The sequence below is a fragment of the Poecilia reticulata genome, linkage group LG19 (assembly GCF_000633615.1).
Source record: "Poecilia reticulata strain Guanapo linkage group LG19, Guppy_female_1.0+MT, whole genome shotgun sequence".
Classification (NCBI taxonomy): Eukaryota; Metazoa; Chordata; class Actinopteri; order Cyprinodontiformes; family Poeciliidae; genus Poecilia; species Poecilia reticulata.
The window spans coordinates 7,910,837-7,934,722 of NC_024349.1; the positions used below are offsets into that span (position 1 = coordinate 7,910,837).

At 36.2% G+C, this 23,886-nt stretch overlaps 1 protein-coding gene across 1 annotated transcript; it reads right to left on the minus strand.

Annotated features, from left to right (window-relative positions):
* Window positions 1–71: 71 nt before the first annotated feature.
* slc4a1b (solute carrier family 4 member 1b (Diego blood group)) lies at window positions 72–14,917 on the minus strand. Its single transcript, XM_017310653.1, has 18 exons — window positions 14,862–14,917; window positions 11,660–11,704; window positions 9,873–10,051; window positions 8,887–9,022; window positions 7,840–7,912; window positions 6,942–6,984; window positions 6,636–6,820; window positions 6,339–6,549; window positions 5,479–5,682; window positions 5,252–5,400; window positions 4,980–5,174; window positions 4,645–4,893; window positions 3,907–3,996; window positions 3,645–3,811; window positions 2,690–2,931; window positions 2,435–2,604; window positions 1,317–1,490; window positions 72–1,240 (listed from the first exon to the last, which is right to left on the minus strand). The coding sequence occupies exons 3-18, from the start codon at window positions 10,027–10,029 to the stop codon at window positions 1,160–1,162; spliced, it is 2,526 nt and encodes an 841-aa protein (XP_017166142.1). The 5' UTR covers window positions 10,030–10,051; window positions 11,660–11,704; window positions 14,862–14,917; the 3' UTR covers window positions 72–1,159.
* Window positions 14,918–23,886: the final 8,969 nt, after the last annotated feature.

Below are 23,886 nucleotides of genomic sequence, written 5' to 3' on the forward strand. Positions count from 1 at the left end.
ACATTTTAAAAAATTTATATAAAATACACATCTTGTGTTAAAATGTACTAGTAGTGGCGTAAAAAGCTTTTATAGCTTTTATAAATTCAACAAAAGGCTAGCCAACAAAACATAGAATTTATACATTTTCCTTTAATATTTACATTTGAGACGTCAAAAAGATAGCAACAGCAAGCAAAAAAGTGTTTAAAAACACAAATACCGCCATCTTTTGCATTGATAAAAACCACTGTTGCATTGATAAAAACCACTGTTGCCTTCATTCATTTTGCTGCACAAGTAGCAAATACATCACAAAACCTTTTAATCAGAATTTGTCTTCAAGTTAGCAAATTGAAACAATTGTTCTAATATTACATTCAGTGTAGGTGCATGCAAAAGACATACAAGTTTGGCTATGAATGCAATCATTTTAAAACTTTTTAAAATACATTTTCTTCTCTCTTTTTACATTACTTGTAAAACACTCCTCTGTTTGTCATGGATCAACTAACGTTCAGTTGACATGCATTCCATAAAAAAATGTATGTAAAATGCAGATGTGCTATACTTTCTGGTGTGAGAAGCTAAAATTAGAGAGCAATGTATCCTCTGATCAAGTCTGCTTCTGTCAGTGCTTTCTTTACCATTACATTCAATTGTCAATAATCAGTCAAGCTTGCTTTTCTTTTCTCAGTTTTGAATTTCAAATGATACAATTTTTGGGGGGCTTGTCCGGGATGCCCCAGAGAATACCAGTGCATCAAAGATGAGCTATATTTTATGAAGAGCATGTTAATTTAATTTTTATTTTTGTGACAGTCAACCAAACCATAAAAAAAACCTTTGAGTTTTTTTTGTTTGTTTGTTTTTTTTACAAGCTTTTTTTTTTTTTTAGCAAAAATACAGAAATCATCAAATGGTTTGCTTTAGAAATGCATGAGCAAAAGGTTTTTTAAGAATATTTAAACTAAGGGGCTTTCCAGAAAATGCTAACGCTATCAGTAATCACCCTCAATAAATATAATCTGCATCTTCATTCATCATGATACAGTAAATAAATATTAAATATCTTGCTTTGCTCATCAGGGAATTAAAAATTCACTTGAGCCTAAAATAAAATAACTATACAGTTCTTTTAGGATWAAAAAAAAGTGTTAGCAGCCRTTATTTCAGATGTCTACAAAGGCATCTGAGTTTCACAGTACACATCCTGTCCAGGCTCCTCCTCGAACGTCACCTTGGCGTCATCAGCATCCAGCTAAAATAAACAAAAAATATGGGATTTATGCATGCAGCAGAGCAATTTTTCACCATTAAATAACGAGAAGACTTACACATTTCATTTCCAGTTCGGTGAAGAGATGTCCAGTCATGATCATTCTGAGAGGGATGGTGAGGATGAGAACGAAGGGAAGAGCAAGGGATATCCGGCTGGACTTTACGAGCCACAGGATGCCGAGGCAAACTACCTGGATGGCCGTGTACAGGTGCATTCGCCCTGTGCTTACCTGTGTCAAACATACACAGATATCAGTCAAGCAAAACGGGTCCTAAATATGATCAATCAATCAATCAATCAATCAATCAATCAATCAATCAATCAATCAATCAATCAATCAATCAATCAATCAATCAATCAATCAATCGAGTTTATTTCTATAGCATATTTTTCAACAAGTAGGCAGTTCAAAGTGCTTTACATCATAAAAACACATCAACAACTGAAACATTACATTTTTCCAAGTGCCGTCATTTCACATCAGAATTTTGATTAATGTTGCATTTATTGTGGTTCAAAAGCAACTCTAACCAGGTGAGTTTTTAGTCTACTTTTAAAGGAACTCAGTATTTCGGCTATTTTACAATTGTCAGGACGTTTGTTCCAGATTTCTGGTGCATAGAAGCTGAATGCTGCTTCTCCATGTTTGGTTCTGGGGATGCAGAGCAGAACCAGAACCAGAAGACCTGAGGGGTCGGGAAGGTTGATACAACAGCAGCAGATCTTTAATGTACTGTGGTGCAAAGCCATTAGTGATTTATAAACTAACAACAGTATATTAAAGTTTATTCTCTCAGTGTAGGGACTTTAAAAATGGTGTTATGTGCTCTATCTTCCTTGTTTTAGTCAGAACTCGAGCAGCAGCGTTCTGGATCAGCTGGCTGATTCTTTTAGGCAGACCCGTGAAGACACCGTTGCAGCCGTTGCAGTGACCAATGCGTCTAAAGATAAACGCACGGATGAGTTTCTCTAGATCCCGCTGAGACATTACTCCTCTATTCCTGGAAATGTTCTTTAAGTGATAGAACGCTTTCTTTGTATGAATAGAAAATCATTGATAAAAACGCTGCGTATAATTGCGTACATGCTGTTTCTAGGTATCTACATGTTTTTGGATTCGCTTCTCTCCTGCGTTATRCTCTTCAGCTCCTGTGAAAACGAGGGGACTCTTACTCTGGTTGCGTAAGGTTCATCTGGATGGTATTTCTTTGGAATGAGGAGAAGCAGCATGCGATCCCACAGCTGGATGCCATTCAGTGATGTCACTCCCATGTAGAGGAAGATCCCAAACAAAGCTGACATGGGAATCAACTTTAGGATTGGCTCCATTAGAATTGACAGACCTGGATATACGAGGATATGTTTTTATAAAGGAATCTTCATTTCCACAAATCAACACCTGAGACGAAGACAATAAGTAGGACCTACCAACAAGCAGAGCTACCACAATGCCGCTGATTCGCTGCTCCACTACTCTCTCTATCTTGGGTTTCGTTCCTTTGCTCATGACTGTGAGAGCGTTGGCGTGGGTTACAGTTCTGACCGTGGCAGCGCTCAGCCAAGGCACACCAAATATGGCGCTGAGTCCTCCCATTCCGACCAAAACCAGCARGTCAAAGTGGAACCCGGAGCCTTTGGCCATCTTCCGTTCAGGTTTACTGATGATCAGACTGCTCAAAGACAGGAGGGATAAATCAATATAAACGAAGGCCACACTCTCTGGTGCTAAAGATCTAGAGGCAAACTACAAAWCTTTTCCACAATTTGTCACTTTATAACCACAAGTGTCAAGATGTTTTGTTTGGATTTTAAGTGGCAACAAACAACACAAACTAGGTTGGGGTGTTTATTCAGCTTTTCACAGGTTTTCCTCCAGCCAGCCGTTGTRCGATAAACTCTGAGAAGCTAAAAGTATTCCTCATAGCATGATGCTAATGCCTCCATGTTCTTCTGCAGTGAAGATGCATCAGGATGATGGTCAGTGTTCGTTTTTCAAAACACAGCGTTTTGGCAAGTAGGCCAGAAACATCTGTTTGATCTGAATCAATGATAACATAATTTTATAGATGTTTACTTTACCCTCTTCRTTKTGACTTGTGGCAAATGTAAATAGGACGAMTATTGGCTTTTCTTCAGCAGTAGATTTATTTTCACCAAATTCTGAGCTCCTTCAAAATTACCATGGTGGTTTAGAGAAAAAGGGACTGAAAATACTTTTTAAATTTGATATAAAAMATATGTAAACAAGAAAACATATACTTCTAACTTCTTTGTGTTGGTCTGTCGCATAAAATCTGACTAAATTACCTTAAAGTTTGTGGCTGTAACAAAATGTGGGAAACGTCAACAGATGTATCTGTCTTTGCAGGACACTGTAACTCACGTAGTGATCTGAGACTCCAAGAAGATGAGAATGAAGACAAGCAGAGCAGGAACGCAGGATGCAAACATCAGCCATACRGGAAAAGATTTGTGCTCTCCAAAGGGATTGATAAGCCAGCCTCTTTTGGCCGGATTGGACACCGTCAGGCCTTTAGGAACAACCAGTTTCTGCACATAAGAAGTAAAATGTTGTCAGTTCAGAGCATTGGAGGTTTACTGTCTGTYTTTTAAACAATGTGGAAGCTTTGAAAGAAAAGGCCAACCTGAGTGTAGGTATCCTCAATGTTATAATCTGCAACAATCATGAGGAAAATTGCAATGGGAACTCCGAAGTCGCCGAGCAAGCGCCTGACCTGAAGAAGAGAGGCAAAATCCAAAACAGTTGATTATTAAATCCACTTCCATACTGCAATAAATCGATTTTAATGATCTATCACCAACTCTAAGATGAAGTAGAATTGATCAAGCTAAGTTTTTTCTTGTTACAAGAATAAAGTCATAATGTTACAAAAAGAAAGTTGCAGTAATACAARAAAAGTCAAAATAATATGGGACAATAATAATAATAATAATAAAAACAATTAAAAAAAATTCAAATGGGGAATTTTTAGCATCTTGTGAAGTTATACTTTGGTATCRATTTTACAAATACGGACTGAGCTGCTCACATCAGATCAAAAGCTTTTTTCTAAAAATTTGTAACCTTAAGGTATTTTTATATAGTCGATGTTATTAATGTATTCTCTTAACTAAGTAAATATATTTTTAGCCTGACCCTAATACTCCATTGTACAACTCTGAGAAGAGATGATTGAAAAGAAAGCCCCATTTTCGTTTTTAGAAAATAGAGTGAGATTTATTTTCTTAAAATGGGAAATCAGATCTGGTATGAAAAAATATAAGATCTAATTTTTAAGCCATATCGAAAAGCTCAAAATAAAACCTGAAAAATAACCTGTAATAATAACGTAAACGGACTTGACCGTCGTGCGATGACTCACATTTCCAGGAAGGAAAGTCCCGTTCTTGAACTGTCGCAGGAAGAAAGCGATGAAGAAGCAGCCAAACATGAGGCACATGGAGAGCAGGGCCGTGTTCGGGTACGGCGGCTTCAYGGTGCTCTCAATYACCGTCGTGTTTCCCGTTTTGTTGTCGTACGTGGTGGTCCACTCCACCCTTGGGTGCCAGGGATTTTCCAATGTTGCATTCACATGATCATAATTCATAATCAGCGGATGCGCCTTRAAKATCTGAGAAGAAGTTGACGGAGAGTTAACAAAGAGATGCAAGATGATTTATTTGAGGAGAGAGAATACATCTTTGAGTTTTTGTTTACCCTTCCTAGCTTGGAAAAGGTTTCATAAATGAAGATGATGGAGATGAGAATGGAGAAGATTTCCTGGGTGAAGCGTGAGATGTAGCGCACCAGAAAGCTGCCCTCAAAGGCGACAATGATCACAACGATGATGACGAGCCACACCCCGACCCACACCCTCCCGACGATGTACTCGATGTCCTGGGACTTACAGAACTGAACGAAGGAAATTAGGGATGAAGTGAGCCGCGACCACGATCAAATGTTTTTAAAACCCTGCAGGTAAAACTCACAGCAAAGAAGGCCTCTTCAAACACCAAAAGAGGGCCGGAAAAACCGATAACCAGGATGGGCTGAGCTGCGACGAAGCAGAAGATGATACCCTGGATGCTGGTGGAGATGAGGAGCTCCGACACACCCATCATGTTGTCCACCTTATCAGCTACAGAGCGAAATGTTTAAAAGTTATTCAGGGGCTCTATCTGGAAAATAAAACCACATTTTGATTTGGTTTACACACCTAGCAGGCCTCCAAAGGTGATGGCAGGAGACAGAGCAGCAAAGTAGATGAAAATAATGGCGGCCAGAGCCTGGGCGTTCAGGGCATCTGTGAGGTCGCTCTTGTAGTATTGGTAGCGTCTCTTTATGTCTCGAATCATCCCACCGAATGGCCGACCGGTGCGTGAGAGCGGATCTTCAACAGAAGCTGCACTCGCTATAGAAACTGCAGAGAAATGCCGTCAAGTTAAAACTGCTCCCAGCTCTGTATGTTGRWGAACATATTGGTCTTAACATGAGGAAATTAAGTAAATATGAACAAGTTCTGTCTTGAATATGTAGTAATTCAATCCCAGAGTGTGRTGAAAGTTTTCACCAGTCATTATTTAGCAGCTTGTCCGATTAACTAGTGTTAATAATCTGGTGCTGCTGTTTTGTTTGTGGTTTGGTACAACATTTATTAGCTCCACTGGTTGAAAAAAGTAAAAAAAAAAAAAAACAAAAGCTAAAAAACGACTTAAAATAAATATCTGCTATAAGTAAGTGAAGATTGCATTCTTTGTGGCTGTTCTCTAAACACTGGATATTTTTCACATTCCTTACCAGCATACCCACTGAGTTTGGTGTCATGGTAAACAGGGATTCTCCATCTTAGTTCCAGTTTCACTTGTTTGAAACTGCTAAGTCATGGCCATAACTGTTYAYATGGGCAACATATGTTTGAGCTTCTGACAAAAAAATCTCCATAAATTCTGTAGATTTATGGAGATCTAAGTGTATATTAAAATATAATTCAGTATGAGTGTGAAATCATGCTCCTGCAATAAAATATCTAATTTCTTTGCACATCTTTTCCAGAGGTGGTTTTAAAGTAACTCTCACCTCTGCGAGCTTTGGAGTCCCTCCGAGGCGACAGGTCTGGAGAGTGAAGTCTGTCCTTCAGGAGTTTGTTCTGAAAGCTGATGATGGAGCTGAGCATCCCTTCATTCTTGATTTCAGTGGGTGGGATGACAATGCAGCAGTTGATAAAATCCACCAAGGCRTCCGTTAGCTCCCTGGCCATCGTTGCTTGAAAGGCCTCCTGGTTAAAAACCTCGGATGGAGAAAGTGGGGAAAATTTTCTAATTCCTCTCACAAATAATTTGATATAAAACTTGGTATGTTTGGCAAATGTCTCACTTTATCAGCCATCAGAGCGGCCATGGCTCGGCCAGTCTCGTGGTAGTCCAGGTCAACCTTGCTTGGRCCAACCAGAACAAAGACGAAGCGAACGGGAACCGGGGCCTCCAGAGCTGAGTCGAGGGCCACCGCTTCCTTCAGCCGCACAAAAACAATCGTGGCTTTCTCCAGAAAGTCCAAGGCTCCTGGTCAGAAAGAGACACAGTAAATGTTGTGTTTGAACTCTGATAAAATAAAAATGATGGCCGTAAGAACCCAGTTCCGTCACTGCAAGAAGGTAAAATAAGAATAAAAATTGGAGCTCACCTACGAGCACCATGCAGGCCTCAACGTGATCGGATTCATCTTTCTGAACAACACAGAAAAAAACAAGAGTCAAAAATATATACTTTATCTTTAAGAAGGAGGTGAGTAAAGTGAGTAGCACTGAGAGTAAAAAAGTTTTTGGTAAAACAACTGCTGTTTTTGTAAAGTTTTCTTATTAAAAAATATTTAGTCTTATTTTGTTATTTTTTGTTACTTATATAAATGATTGTCATTTTCATCCTTAAAATACCAATATTTCCACTTAATTTTTTATTTGGTTCGTCTTTTTTAAATATAAAATATTAAATGACTGATAATTTGATCAGTTACTCAATTCTTGAGTACTTGAATATACATTTTACTAAATATTTGTTTACTCRAGTAATTTCTTGGCTGCTACATTTCACTTTTACTTGAGTAAAAATATGCTGAAGTAGCGCTACTCCTTACTCGAGTACAATTTTTACTCTGCTCACCTCTGAGTAAAAGTAAAAAGTATCCATCCAAGAAATGACTCAAGAAAGAGTAAAAAGGTATTTGGTAAAACGTCTGTAGGACTGAATGACTGGTCAAATTATAAATCATTTAATATTTAAAAATTGCATAAATTGCATAAATATTAAATTTATTGAGAATTTTTGTATTTTAAGAATGAAAATGACAATAATTTATATAAGAAAAAAGAATTTCCCCCCCAACAAATCACACAATTAAATATAACTGAGTAGATGTAACTAGTTACAACCCAACTCTGTGTATATGTTGCTGTATGCTCTGAAGCAGTAAAACCAAAGACGTCTCATAGAGGAAAAATGCTTTCCTCTATGAAAAATTGAAAGAAATAATATCAGAGATTATTCTTTAAGGCAGACTTGTTGTTTTATCAGAAGGAACTTACTCTCTCCCTGACTGAAAACCTGTGCAGGTCCGTYCCATCGGACAGCCTTTGGCTCTCTGGGTCAGCGGATTCACTGCAGGCAGAAACGTCACAAGCTTGAAGCTTTTTCTTCACATACATAATGCACACAAGTTAGTCAATTAAATCTTCTCATTTAAATAATAATAAAAAAACAATCTGAGGACTTTGATGTGTCAAAGAGACTTACAGATATTTTGTCTAATCAGCAAATGCAGAAAAAGAAACTGTCGTTTAATAAATAAATAACTAAATCCATTACTAAACAAGGGGTCAACAATCTTTTAAATGCAAACAGTTATGAAATAAATTGTGTCCAAAGACCCCAAATAATAAGAAAAATGTAAATATAGATTTTTACTAAATAAAAGTTTCATTTTGAAAGCTATCGCTGCTTAGAAAACTTAAATGTTATCTTTTTGATAAAACAAATGATCTTGTCTTTAACACTGATCATTTTTGTGTTTTCATGACCGTTCTGTCATAAACTACACCCCAGAATAATATATTGATTTAAAAATAAATAAAATCATATTTTGAAAATGGTTTTATTCTTTTCCTTCAAATCGGAGTAACACCAAACACGATAGCATGCCTTCTCGTCCAACATCAGTGTCTGACCTCACAAATGCTCTTCAGGAACAATATTCAAAAACACACTMTGAAACCTCATGGTTGAAGCTGTCACAACTCCAAAGGAAGGGAAAATAATAAGAGACCAAATCTTTTGCAATATATTGKAAATTTGAATTTCTTAATTTCTTATATTGTAAAAAAAAAATATTCTTAATTCTGCTTTTAACATGCAAGGTAACTATTGTCCAGATTTGTTGCCTTGCAGGCAGATTGTTTGGTGGTCAGTGGTGGGTTCCCATAATCACAGGTTTGGGCTTTACAGCAGCAACTTTCTCTAACTAAAGCAGTTAAACCCAAACCTCCTGAGTGGAGCTTTGGTTAATTGCCTGAGCTGAAAGCCTAAATGTAGGTCACCGTGTTTGAGTCACTGCTGGGTGGCGTCTCAAAGGATACCTGCGGTTTTGAAGCAGAGCGTTCAGCACACCTTCGCGGTCTCCAGATCTAATCTCTTTCTTGCTAACCATCTCGCCAACCATCTTCTCAGCGATGGCAGCCAAAGTTTTCTCTTCGCAGTCGAAGATTGTCACAACTTGAGAGGAGAAATATTAGAAGACATTTTAATAACATGARGAAAACCATCTGCTTTAGCACCATTTTGCAAAAGCGGCATTCAAAAATCTGTTATATTTACTGTACTTTTGAGAAAAAATGCGTGCAATGCAAATGTTGCTAGACTTCTAAATTTTAAGTACACTGCAAAAATACAAAATCTTATCAAGTATTTTGGTCTAATTTCTAGTGCAAAATAAGACATAAGACAAAATCATTTCACTTACAAGATATTTTCCACAAATCTGGAAAMAACTTTCAGAAAACTGCAAAACAGCTGAAACAATGAGTTCCTTTAAGTCTAGAGTAAAAACCCAGCTGTTTAGAGTTCCTTTTGAAACATAATCAGTGAAACATTATTCAAAAATCTGATGTGTAACAATGACCAAATGTAATGTTTCGATGTTGACTGTGTGTTCTATGACTTTGTACTTTTGTGTTTTTATGACGTAAAGCCCTTCAGCACATTTCAGCTCCTTGCTGAAATGTGCTATACAAATAAAAGTTAATTTGATTTGATAAGTGAAATAATCTGCCAGTGGAACWAATATTTTTTCATCAATATTAAAGATTATCAACTTAAAACAAGCTCTTATATCTTGCTGAGAAGTTACATGTAAGTTTWGTCTTATTTCAAACATATTAAGATATTTTCACTAGAAACCAGACCAATACTTAGTGAGATTTTGTGTTATAAATGTAGATGTCAATACAACAAAACCCTGAATCAATATTTAAACCTCTAAGGTTCAGTGGGACACAMACACCTTTTAAAACACATTAAATATTCCCAAAGAGACACGTTCTTAGAAATGTTAGCGCACACTGACCGGTGTTCATGGTGCGCCGCAGCTGGATGAGGCTCTTGAAGGTGAGGTAGGATATTTGGGAGGATGCCCAGACCCCAGCCTGCGGGTCCAAGCTCTCCTCGTAGCCCGCCCATCGTCCCGTCTCCTGCCAGTAGCCCTGCTGCTCCTGCTCCTTCATCTCCGCCTTCCGCTTCACGCACCTGTGAGCGGACAGAGGCACGCAGAGGTGAGGACATGATGGAGCCGCTGGTGAAACGAAGAGCTGCACAGGGCTGGTGGATGAACTGGAGCTGCGCCGCCTACAAGCGCAGCCTGAGCATGTGGTTTGCAGCTGAGGTTTCTGTGACCACTTCATGTACGTGAAGGGCCGTCGGTCAGATAAATGACGGACAAGACAGTCAGTGGCTTGTTTGTAATAAGTAGAGATCTGCTTCCTCTTAGCTTGATGTTGTCATAAATTCTGGTTAAAACAGGAGAGTTATCTAACTGATTTTTCTTCATGCAGTTAAAACATGAACGYGGTTCTTCTGTAATTACTCAGCTGATTCGTTTTCCTGTATTTTTTGTTGTTGTTTTAGGTTTTATTACCTAATTTTKGGGGGGTTGGATGACAGGAGAAGCATCAGTAACATTTAAATGACTGAACTTTTGGTCTAGTTTTAGTGCAAATATCTTAGCATACTTGAAATAAGACAAAATTAACTTACAATTAATGTTTCAGCAAGATATAGCAGCTTGTTTTAAGTAAATAATTCCACTGGCACATTATGTCATTTATAACAGGCACTTTATCATCAATATTTAGCAACTATTGACCAAAAACAAGCTCATATCTTGCTGTAAAGTTATTTGTAAGTTAACTTTGTTTTATTTCAAGTGTACTATGATATTTGGATTGAAACTAGACCAAAACTACTTGGGAATATTTTGTGTTTTTGCAGTGCGCTGTACATTTTTGTGCAGCCTCCTTTACTCTGAAACACCTAATTCAAATCCAGTTCAAACTGTCTCCAGTTACCATCTAAACAGTGACATTGACACGGAAAAAACCCCCCAAGAAACATTCGAATCCTGAGAAAAAAGTTGGGATTATGAAATTGAATTCAGATTTTTTAAGTATAGCTACTCTAGGAAGGCGTCTGAGGTTTGGTAATTAAGTTAAGTGAATGGAGAATGAAGCATGGGAATGGCTTCATAATGCTGTGAGGATGCTTTTCTTTAACAGAGAYGTGGAAACAGGTCAGAACTTGTGATAAAAAGCCTCATGCGCCACCATGTCTGGGTCTATTAGACAAAATCCCAACCAAATACAACCAAGTTTGTGATAAAACAATGGAAAGACTCAGTGGTGCGTGAATACTATTGCAATGCCAATATGCTTGATAGAGGGCAACAAAACTTTCTGCCGTGGTTCAGTTGACTTCTTTTCAAGCACGTCGGATTACCGCGACCTGGATCACTGGAAGACTTCAGAGACCACAGGATCAGATAAAAATCACCTTCATGCTTTACTGCAAGACCCAAACACACAAGATATTATGGGTGTTGTTTTCCCGCAGAGCGGCAACAGGTACAACACCAAGGTATGTCAGTCGTCTCCGACAAACTGGACATGGATCAAGAGGAATCAGGAAGGTGACGCTTTGTGTCTAAAGTAAACATGGTGGCTATCCTGTTTCAGGAGGAAACTGGCTGCAGGGTCTGYTTCGTCGCTGGTTTCTGTTAGCGGTGTGAACGACGGATCACCCTGGACAACGACTTGTTTGCACTGTCAATACGTCTTGAGTGGTTCGGTATGCACCGCGTACCTGGCAGTCTTCCACTGGGAATTTGGTTGGAGGTTGTCTTCCTTTCTGCTGAAAGAAACATTATTGAGCAAATTAGAGATMATTTAGAAAATGAACATGGTCAAGTGTTTGAGAGGGAGTTAATCCAGAGTGTAGCTGTTGACCTCCAATCCCCCAAAGTTGGGTATAGAACCCAAAACTTACACTCAAGTAAGAGTAGCAGCACTACTGTGTCATATTTTTACTCAATTACATTYACTTGAGTAACTTGTTGGATATAATGTACTTTTAGGAGTATTTCTACTACGCTGTACTCGTGAGTAATTTTATTATAAAGTATTTCTACTGTTACTTGAGTAAAATTTCTGGATTTTCTACCCACTGAATGAAAAACAAACATATTTWAACCAAAACGTCACCAGACACAGACACACAGCTGCAGTTTGTGTTAAAGTTTCTGAAGTTTTTGTTGAAAGAAACTGATTTGGGAAATTTTCTTTCACTTGATTTTGTTATTTTTTTGTTAATTATATAAATTGTTGTCATTTTCATCCTTAAAATACCAATATTTCCACTTAACGTTATGTTTTGTTCCATCTGATTATGTATTTTWAAATATTAAATGATTGATAATTTGATCAGTTACTTCGTATTTGAGTAGACTTTTTACCAAATGTTTTTTCTTGAGTAAAAATATGCTGAAGTAGAGCTACTCTTACTTCAATTTTTTGTACTCTACCYACATCTGAGTACATTTTAAAAGAATCCATCCAAGAAATTACTCAAGTAAGAGTAAAAAGTACTATTTGGTAAAAARTACTGAGTAGCTGATCAAATTATCAATCATTTTATATTTAAAAATTACATAATRAGATGGACCAAAATATACAGATAAGTGGTAATTTAGTTTTTTAATGGATGAAAAAGACAATAATTCATATTAGCAACAAAAAATAACAAAATCAGGTAAAAGAAATTTTTTCTAAATCAGTTTCTTTCAATAAAAACTCATGAAACTTTAACTAAAGCTGCAGGTGTGTGTCTGTGTCTGAGGACGTTTTGGTTAAAACATGTTTGTTTTTCATTCAGTGGGCAGAGAATCCAGAAATTGTACTCAAGTAAGAGTAGAAATACTTTATAATAAAATTATTCAAAAGCACAGCGTAGTAAAAATACTCCTAAAAGTACATTATATCCAACAAGTTACTGAAGTAACTTTAAGTTTGCTTTTCTTTCAATGGGTAGAAAATTCWGAAATTTTACTACAAGTTACAGTAGAGATAATWAACCATTATCATAATAAAATTACTCAAGTAAAAGTAAATAGAACAGCGTGGTGAAAATACTAATACTCATAAAAGTATTGTTTTTTTCCAGAAAGTTACTCAAGTAAATGTAGTCGTAACTTGTTCAGAGCAAACCTGAACAAGTCCAAGTCTTAAAACTTGCTTTCTCCTATTAAAAACATTTTATAACATGAAAAAATGAAACACATTTTGTTCGTTTGTGCCTTTTTTCCATTACAGTTGGATCAAATCTCTGTTGTGTTTACATAGTTTGTATTTTATCTGAGATCAAACCTGAAGTTTTATGTAACAACAAAAAGATTTATTTCCAAAACACAGCTGTACAAAGAGCAGACGATTCAGAAGATTAAACTGGGATGATGTGACTCGACCGTGAGTCTGGGGTATGTACCGGGCAACGCTGCACGCTGAGGACGTTTTGCATGATCTCTTAGTCTCTAAGGACCGATGGGGGTCATATCGCTGACAGTATCCTGCAACTTTTAGATGTTTCTTTGGTTTAACAGAACTGACACAAATGTTTAAAGACCTAATTATATGAATCAGGTGTGCTGAAGTAGAAACACATCTGAGAGTTGCAAGACATTGTCCTTAGAGGATTGGAGTTTGAGTTTTGAGCTTTATTTGACATCCTAAAGTGGTGGATCATTCTTGTTTGAGCTGCCACATATATTCAGTCTGGTTTTGGAGCTTTACGTAAAGTTTAAAGCTGGAATAAGTTCAAGGTTGAACACAAAATTAGTAGAAGTCAATGCAAACCCTTAATGTGGTTACATGTGTGGATTAATTTCTGATGACTACTTTGGACTTTTTCTAGAATAATCACTTAACTTTTGAAGACCAGGAGTAAAACCAAATCTTGTTCCTACTGCTGCAAACCCCAACTTTTAGAGTTGGGTGCAATTAGACTTAAAAAGTTGGACAGTGTTAAGAAAGAAGAGCTTGTGATTTTGTTTGCTTATACATGATGCTGGAGTCCATTATTCATTTACTACCTGTAAATGTGGCAACCAAACTGACTTTGGTTTAAGTTCAGGGCTAAACTGTGAATTAGTTAGGTTGAAGTTAAGGATCAGATAGAAGATTTTAAATGACTTAACATAAATTTTTTGGCAGGCAGGGACATGCATATATATGCATAATAAATATGCATTTTAATGTGTGTTTGTTTTGTTTTTTTCTGTACAGATTGAAATTATTCTTAAAAAGCCAAAATTGGGGATGCATTTCTATTCATAAACTTCAGGAGTACACTTGAAGTGAGTGTTCAGGACTCAACATTTTAGCTTCCAGACAAAATAATAGAGAGGTTCAACTATTATGTCAATAAAATATTAAATTCGGTAGAATAACAGGAAATGAAGCCTTAATGTCTAATTTATTGCTCATATCTATTGTATGTTGGATAGTTTTTTTTTAATGATAAAATGTTAACAAGCCCATAAAAATACATGCGTATTTAAAAAGTATAACAGAAACTTGATTAAATAGAAAAGAACACAATACTTTAAGAATTGCATAACAGCTAGACTCTATTCTGTAGTAAGAATATAATAGAATAGACCTTTATTTAGGATTTAAGCATCAACAGATGTTTTACAATGTACAATAGTTTCCAAATATTTATTTGTATTTTTCATTTCTATTTGTTGCCAAAATTTTTCAGTAAACAGCAAATGTTATAGCTGCTACAAACCATCATATTTTCCTAAAACTTTAGTTTAAAAAAATTACCAAATTATGAAGAAATTCTTCACTGAACTGTGGAAAGCACCCAACGCAACAGTGACTCTCAGAAAATAACACGAAGCGCACATTTTCCAGGAAGTGTTCTGCTCCCATATTTTTCGCCCTGCAAAGTTACAGCTTTACTTGCATTCAAAACTTCATCATAAAAAAAAAAAAGTGGCACCTACCTTCTGCGGGCAAAGTGTCCAGGATGGCAAAGAAGTGTAACTTTATAAACACTCCCTCTTTCAAAGCCTCTTTCTCTGCATATGTAAATGCATGCTATATTATGATGGGTGGGACTAAAACATGTATGCACAGAGACAGACGTGAACATGGAGACTTGAATTCTTTGGGACCTCCTTCTACAGCGCAATGTGTTCTGCACTAACCCATAATATTGATGGTGCATACACTGACTTGGCATGCCAGCAAACCAGCCACACTGTGTCATTATACAGCCAGCATCTTATCAAATTTTTGTTCGTGTTTATTTGACAACAAAATCTTTGATTACGCTGCCGGGTTTACCCTCTAACCTTTGCCGTCTTCTTTTTCTCTAAACTGTTCAACCCTGTGCTTTAAACTTGATGCCTACTTTGGGATGTACGCTTACAAAATTCAGCAAAATTAGGAAGACAAGCCTTCAAAACTGAACAAAATGATATTAGAGCAATGTTTCACGAACTTCAGCAAACACTCAAGGATCATCTAACTTTAAATTACCCCACAATGACACTTCATTTAAATACATCCTGAAATAAAAATATTAATCTCTTACCTCACTTATTGTCATGAACCATTCATTTTGAATTATTTACATGTTGTGAAAAGTTTGGTTTCTAAGCTTTCCAATTATGTCAAACATGAAAATAAAAATATATAATTTTTTTTACTACCAATTGTAGTGTGCATTAATAACATTTAGGCCTATTTAACATTTAGAAGCACAATTTAAAAAATAGACTTGAGTTGCTTTGGCAGAAACAACAAAATATAAAAAAAATATGCACCCATGTATTTATCTCTTGTATTCAGTGCATTTAATTTTAAGTAAATAAAAATAACAATAGCTGCTGAGGTGCAAGCAGAGCATCTTAAGCAAACAAAATCATAAAAAAAACAAAGAACAGTTCTCACTGAGACTTGAGTCGTTCCGTTCACGGCATAGAGCTGCTCAAAAGAATTGAATCGTTCGTGAACAACACATCAATGCTCTCACTTGGTTTCTTCCGGTCATATAAGTAATCCTGGAGTTGTTTGATCTCCACCGGTATCTTCAGTTTTTCTTTTGAGTAGCCTGGTTAAGCCACTTATCCATTATTATTTTTAACCACAATCTTTGACCTCATGCCACGGAAAATGAACACTCCTTTACATGCAGTGCCTTGCGGACCACCAGGGGGCGCCCGCGGACCATCAGTGCTGTTCCCTAGTTTGAGGAAAAACTACTAATCCAACACAAAGTAGTAAGAGATACGTGAAGTCAAACAAAAGTGATATTTCAAACACTTTTTGAAATTAAAAATGTGTAAATTTTAATACTTTCAGTGATAAAAGTATAACTTGGAGTTTATTTCTAAGCTGCTTCCCACAGCAGCTTGAAGAAAATGTAGATTTATTTTATTATTATTAGGTTTTTTTTTTGTTTGTTTGTTTGTTTTTTTGCATTATTGCGACCTGTATGTGATCTTTTCATGACAGTCTGAACAACACAGGCCTCCCTTGGATATCTGATACGCATCTGATATCTTCAAGTGTGACCCAAGTCCGAACGGTCAGGTCGCATTCATCCAACCTGAACGTCACTAATACTCGACAAACGTCACTATTCTGCGTCCTGATACGCGCAAGCGAGAAGAAAAACAACAACAACCATGGCGGACGACAACGAGGATTAAGTTCTTAATATGCTGGCTCTGGCCGGACAACAAACTTCAAAATCGTAAGCTATGCTCCACCGTTAGCATCCATGTTTACTTCCGCAAACACTCAGCACTACTTTTTTATGGCTGTTGGCAAAACTGAGCACGGCTCTCTAATGTTATTGCCCCTCTACTGCGCATGCGGGACACTTTCAGGTTGTTTGTAGTTCACACTGGAGATCACATTTAGATCACATGTATTTGGAAACGTGATCTACCACAGCAAGAAAAAAAAAAGATCAGATTTGACAAAAAAAAAATAAATTGTGCACTTCAGCTCTGCACATCCAAAGACAGGAATAATCACTTTTTTTTTCTTCCTTTTTCTTTTTGCAGAAATACCTCAGGCTCAGATTGGATGGAAGGCACCTGTGAACAGCATTTGAATTGTTTCCCCAAATCTAGCGTTTGTGTGTTTCTAGCGTATTTTCTAGCGTTGCAGAGTGTTGCAGAGTCTATAGACTCTCTGCAACACATAAATATGGTTTGATTCAAACAGTTCCATTGCAGTTCTTGTTGTATCTGTGAATTTTTCTCCATTTATCTGTCGACCTTCTCTGTACAGCTCAGCTCTGCCTGAAAAGCATCTTCATGTTTTACAGTGGGAGTGATTTGTTAATTAATTTTGCTTTAAACATGCATAGGCTTGCTAACGTAGAGCAGGAAACTCAATGTTGGTTTTTCTCTCCTACATGATTTTTGGAAAACGTTGAACTTTTTTATTGCCAAGTTTCCAAGAAGACACAATTGCCCTGACAACAGAAATATTCTATGTAAACTAAGAATCTCAGGCAGAAGAAATACCTTATGAATAGTTTTTATTTTTTGTTGGTAAATAAAAGCCTCACTGTGTGCAATAAACCATCTGGGGGGGAAGAAAAACTAATGAAAAAGCAACATCCATTCATCTATTTCAACATAATTACTAAGAAATAAACCCATAATATTTTTATTTTTACTTTCTAACAATATCGCTTTATCTTATATACTCATATTTACTGGTTATTTTTTTAAATACAAGCACAACTTTAGAGAATAGAAGAAAAATGAAAGAAATGAAGCATAGATGTACATTCTTTTATGCAATATAGGTTTTCAATTATCTGTTTAATGGCTGTGTCTATATCTGTGTCCATTTATATCTGTGTCCATTACTTTTGAAGTAAACTCAAATAAGTATCACTGTGAACGCTGTAATGCTCCACTTGTGAAAGTAAATCTGTTGGTTCTGACCTTGACAGTCAGAAATCTTTTCCAATTAAATATTTTGATCTTTTTGTTAGTCAAATAGTTTTCAGTCACCTTTGAAACACAACGCTGTTCTCCTTGGCGATGGAGCGTGGCCTCATTATGCTTGTTTATTTTTGTTGTGTTTTTCCTCTCTGTGCCTGCATGAGGTGTTGCCCTCTTTAGTCTTTTATAAACTGTTATAAAAGACTAACAGTTTATAGTCTGTTAGTCTATGGAAAGTGTTTAACTTTCCATGTTTAACATGGAAAGTTAAACACTTTCCATGTTTAACTTTTGATCGACTTTCTTGCAGTAATTTATAAGAGCCATTCCACTGTAAACAGAGAAATGCGTGCTGCGTGTGGCGCTTTGCGTGCGCCTTCAAAGTGCCAAGCGACAGGTCAGTGGCAACTTTGTCCTACCCTGCATCTCCTGTTGATTCACCGGATATCACCTGTACCACATAGCAGCAAGTCATCCACCCCTGCAAACCGTCAACAAATATTAAATCTAGACGGGAGACAATGTTTCAAGGTGGCGGTTTTTTTTTTTTTTTTTTTTTACAGTGTTTGAATAACAACTGATTTAATAAACTGTTTTCACAGAGTTATTACAGTAATTTACCCAAGATGTATAAATTATTGCTTTCAGAAATTGTGTTCTGTAAAGTAGTATTTTAAGAACTGGACTTTTCTTGACCAGTTATTAGTCAGAAATATTTTTTTTWAAAAACACGTAACAGTCAATTTCAGATGATATTTTCAGGTTACTGCAGATGCTTCTGTAAGCAGATCATTATTTCAAAGTAAATGATGGTTAAAATTGTRTCCAAACAGCAGGAACTCCTGAAGCTCCCTATGGTTTTAGATCCAACGACAGCATTTAATACTGTTGACAACGCAACAAAAACACATTTTAGCAATTTTGGTCTAGYTTCTAGTGCACTTGAAATAAGACAAAATTAACTTGAAATTAACCTTTTCTGCAAGATATAGGAGCTTGTTTTAAGTCAAACGTATTTCCACTGGTAAATTATTTCATTTATAACTATTTTTTTTATCAATATTAAGCAATTATTAACTTAAAACAAGCTCCCAGATTTTGCTGAAAAGTTGTTTGTAAGTCAGTTTTGTCTTAATTCAAGTGTACTAAGATATTTGCAACAGAAATGGGCCAAAAATACTCTTGCTGTGATTTTGTGTTTTTGCAGTGCAAAGCATTTATATCACTCRTCTGCTGCTTTGGGTTGGAATCAAAAGTCTACCGCTGGATCAGCTACTTTCAGAAATATTTCTGTATCAAATTTAAACATGTTCTGTCAACTTCAGAGATTTTTTCCTGTTTATTTTTCTTAAAAGTTGATTCTTGGCGCTCTATATTTTTAACTGTATGGGTTTATTCTGTGAAGACGTTGCATCTCCTTCCTCTGGGAGGGATGCTACCGCTATGAGGGCAATAAAAGTTGCTAATTCACGATTTAGTAAACACCTGAGCTTTATTTAAAAGAAACTTTCTTTTATTTAAAGTGGACAAGAAGCCATGAGCCAATTATTTCAAGAAAAAATGCTTTTTTCACATCGCTACTGACCTCTATTCCACTCCACCTGCTTCTGATGGTTGTGTTAACAATTTTAATCTGTTAATTGGCCCAATTTTAAGATCTTCCTTTTGGCTCAGAAAGGCCTAAATGGTCTTGTCTCTCTGTATCGTTTTCACCTTTTAGAAACTTACTTTCCACCACACACACACACACACACACACACACACACACACACACACACACACACACACGCGCACACGCACACACACACACACACACAAATCATAAATCAGGTTACCGCTTTTGTTGCATTTTTAAAATACTTTGCTAAAGCTTACACTTTAAACTTGGTGTGTGTTACTTGTTAGACACTTCAAGACGCACCTTCATGGAACAGACTACCAACATACAGTATGAACAGTATAAACTAAAGTGCTGGGTCAGAGTAAACCAGTTATGTAACCATTAATGCCTCCTTATTAAGGAGGGTTCTTGTATACTGTATTTATATTGTCACCTTCCRAAAATAATGGCCGGAGTCAGTTTTTTTTGTCAAAAATGAAAAATTCCTTCTGGTAAAAATTGACATAGGTCATTATTTTAGGAAGATGATGGCATTGTTTATGTCTGTTTTCTATTTATGTCTTGTGTTTTGTTATTTTTCTTTAATTTATTTTAATATAACTGTGCGTACTGTGTTCTGTCCAATGAATTGTATAGTGAGGTGTTTGTTTTTTTGTCTTGGGACAAAGGATGAAGCRGATCTAATGTGCTAATTCCTGCAAAATTACACTGCCATGAATTGGGGTAATGTCCTAATCAAAYAAAKGAAGCAAATTAAATAAATTCTYGTTTTTAAGTCTCTGTTGAAAGCAAATATACTSTGTTAAGAAATAAAATATTATTTAACCTTGTTCTTACTCGTTGTTCTGTATATTCTCATCCGGGTCCAGAATCTTTGTGTTGTTATAAGTGGTTTCACTTTTGCAATGATATTTTATTTCTTAACAACTCCCAGTCGCCTTCAGCTCGATGTAAGTAGTAGTCCAGCTTCTTTAAAGTCTGCTTTTTAAACAAACTGGACTTGACCTTATACTACAGTGTAAAACTATACCTTCAAGCTAAAGGGAAACTGAACCAAGTGCATGATTCAGCAGCTGCAGAGCTCATAGTTTCTTTACATGTACGTGTGTTTACACTAATTCGTGCATGAGGTGATTGCAGAGGACACCAGCAGCATCCTACAAGCTGTGGCGCTGCGGGTTCAAGAGTCATTAGCATAATGGTCTGTGTCAATTCATCTCAAAGCTGTGTTTATAGGGGCCAGTGACACCACTGACCCTCCCGCCGCTTCGTCCAGTCAGGAAGAAGAAAGATCGTGTCCAGCGGCGACGCTGATGCTCCCGGCCCTCCAGGTTTGACTCCGGCTGTCAAGATGACCCTTCACCTTACGCTAGCTACATCACGGGCCTGCCGCTGCTTTGGATGTCAGTCGCTTCATCACATCAGTTTAATTTGACTGGGGTGGAAAAAAAAAAAAAATCGATGGTAGAAAACATGTTTTGCCTCCAGCCCTTATTTGGTGTGTTTAGGAAGAAAACAGAAGTCAATTAACTTGAGATGTCAACCAATTTTCAAACTTTTAGAAACCATTTTGTCTGATTTTGGTCTGGATATCAGAATGCCAACTGCTTTAAATATTACAGGCAAATTAAAGTAAGACGTTTAATGAAAAAGACATAAACCAGAGTTAAGATGCAGATGCCATGTTTGTATTTATTTATTTATTTATTTATTTATTTATTTATTTATCATTTTATTTATTTATTTATTTATTTATTTATTTATTTATCATACAATATCCATATGTGCTTGGAGCTGGAGTCAAGATCCACATATATTTGTTTTGGTGTTTTAAGTCTTTCCTTGCTTGTTATTTTTGCTCATTAGGTCTAGGTCACCTACATCTAGGTATTCATTATTGTTTGAATGGTTTTGTCATATAGGCTCATTCCTTTGTGTTTMATTTCTAAGGCTACGTTCACACTGCAGACCGAAGTGACACCAATCCGATTTTTTTTTTGTCAAATCAGATTTTTTATTTTTATTTTTTGCCGCGGTCGTTCACAATTCCAAATAAATGTGACCTGAATGCGATCTCCAGTGTGAACTGCAATCGACCTGTAAGTGTCCCGCATGCGCAGTAGAGGGCGCAATAACGCCACACGTAGAGAGCATGCTCAGTGTTTTACCAACCGCTAAAGAAGAAGCGGTGCTCAGTRTTTGCGGAAGGTGATAGGGATGCTAACGGCGGAGCATAGTTTACAATTTTGAAGTTGTTGTCCGGCCGGAGTCAGAACATTAACAACTTAATCTTCACTATAGTCCGCCATGGTTGTTGTTTTTCTTCCTGTTTGTGAGTATCAAGCCGCAGAATAGTGACGTTTGTCGAGTATCAGTGACGTTCAGGTTGAAGGAACACGACCTGGCTGTTTAGATTATAGACATAATATGTCTATGGTTTTAGATTCTCGTCACATTTGAAAAGATTGGATATATATCGGGTATCTATGAGGTCTGGGTCGCTTTAGAAAAAAAATTCGACCTGTGTTGTTCAGACTGTCACGAAAAGATCAGATACAGGTCACATTATGGCGGGAAAAAAAATCCTCTCCTACATGTTTTCTTGTTTTGCTGCTGAATGCAACGTGTCTGTGAACATCACTGTTCAAGTTGGGTCTTAGATTCTTGGTTTGATTTTGTTCTGTACTTTGGCTAGGCCAGATGAAAATGCTTTGATCTAAACTATTAGCTCTGGCTGTATCTTTTGGGTTTTTGTCTTGCTAAAAAATTAATCTCCTCTTGAATCTCAAGCTGTTTTTTGCTTGTATTATTATTATTTTCTATCCAAAATCTCATTCATCAGTATATTTTCTTATATGGTTGTATTTCCTAATCTCCTTTATAAGAAATTTGATTCMTTTTTTGCTTAACATGGAATCCCAATAAAAAATATACTTATTCAAACTTTGACTGTCTATGCAAATAAAGTTTACTAATCTAATTCTGTTGTAATAAAACCAGTGAAAAATAAAAAGTGGTAATTTTTCTCCATTTGCACCCCAACATATCTGATGCATTTAGAAGTGTTTAAAATCTGATTTTGTTTGGGGTGGTAAATAATTATTTTACTGTTGCATAAAGTAAAAAAGTCTTAACTACTAAAATGTTTTATTTATTTATTTATTTTTTATATTTGATATTTACATTAACATATTTATATTATAATATTTGTATTATAGTTAGATTTTTTTATATTTATTTTTTTCCATATATATATATATATATATATATATATATATATATATATGTAATGTGTGTGTGTCGTAATGTGTGTGTGTGTGTGTGTGCATTTTTTTTTATTTCTATATTTTTGTCCTGTAACTACTAAACCAACAATTAAACGAGAAATTGTTTCAAAATATATTACAACATTGTCGCATGTTTTCTTTACACACTTTGATAATCATTTAAAACTAAATATTTCTAACAGTCCTCCAGTGTAAAGCGAGTAAGAACCAGAACAGATGTTGACCACCAGGGGGCAGAATCGGATGGTTTTGAGATTTTTATGCTTTACGTTTATATTAGATCATTTTCCTGATCACTTCATTTTCTTGGCTCTTGAGTGAAGATATTTAGAAATACTGCATTCCATAAAACCGAATTCTGTATATTTTCATCAAAATGAGTAGTATGTATTTATTCATTTGATCCAATAATGAAGTTTKCTGGTGAAACAAACTAACTTATTTAACTTTAATTCCTCTTTTCTGTGAAGTGTCTTTGCTTGTCTCCAAATTTGCAACAGTAAACACTGAACAAAGCATCAGTAGACCTTAGGCACATTTTAGTTTATTACATGTTTTGTTTTTGTGGGCATTGCTGACAGATTTCAGCCTCTGGGGAATGAATGTCCTCAGAGTTGCACAAATGTGTGGACAGACGTTCAACTATTCTTCACAAATGATTCATTTTGGGGTCTTTCTGCTGTTTGTCCTGTCGATAGGGCTTTTAAATGTATGTGCGTTGAAAGACATTCTTTGCTAGGGGATAATTATTTAGTTTTTAACCTCTGATGCTGAAAGTCTCCTTCAATTTGAAGATACAAATAAGCAAAACAACTCTAAACAAATCCAAATTGTTTTGGTTTCTTTTTAACTGCATTATCAGGGTTTTTGAAGMGAAACAGGTCCACAGCATCACAGACCCACCCCTGTACTTCACACTATTCAAATAATTAACCCTTTGTTTCACAAAGTTGAAATGTGAATTACTTTTGATATTGGGAGTTTCTTTCTAGAAATCATTTCTTGCTTCATGTTCTCTTGTCTCACCCATTGATAGGAAATTGATAGTTTTTACCATTTATCTACTGATGTATCTGCTGTTTTTATACTTCTGCAAGACGTAATTTCCTGTTAAAGATATTTCCCATGCAGACACTTTGACAGCTGT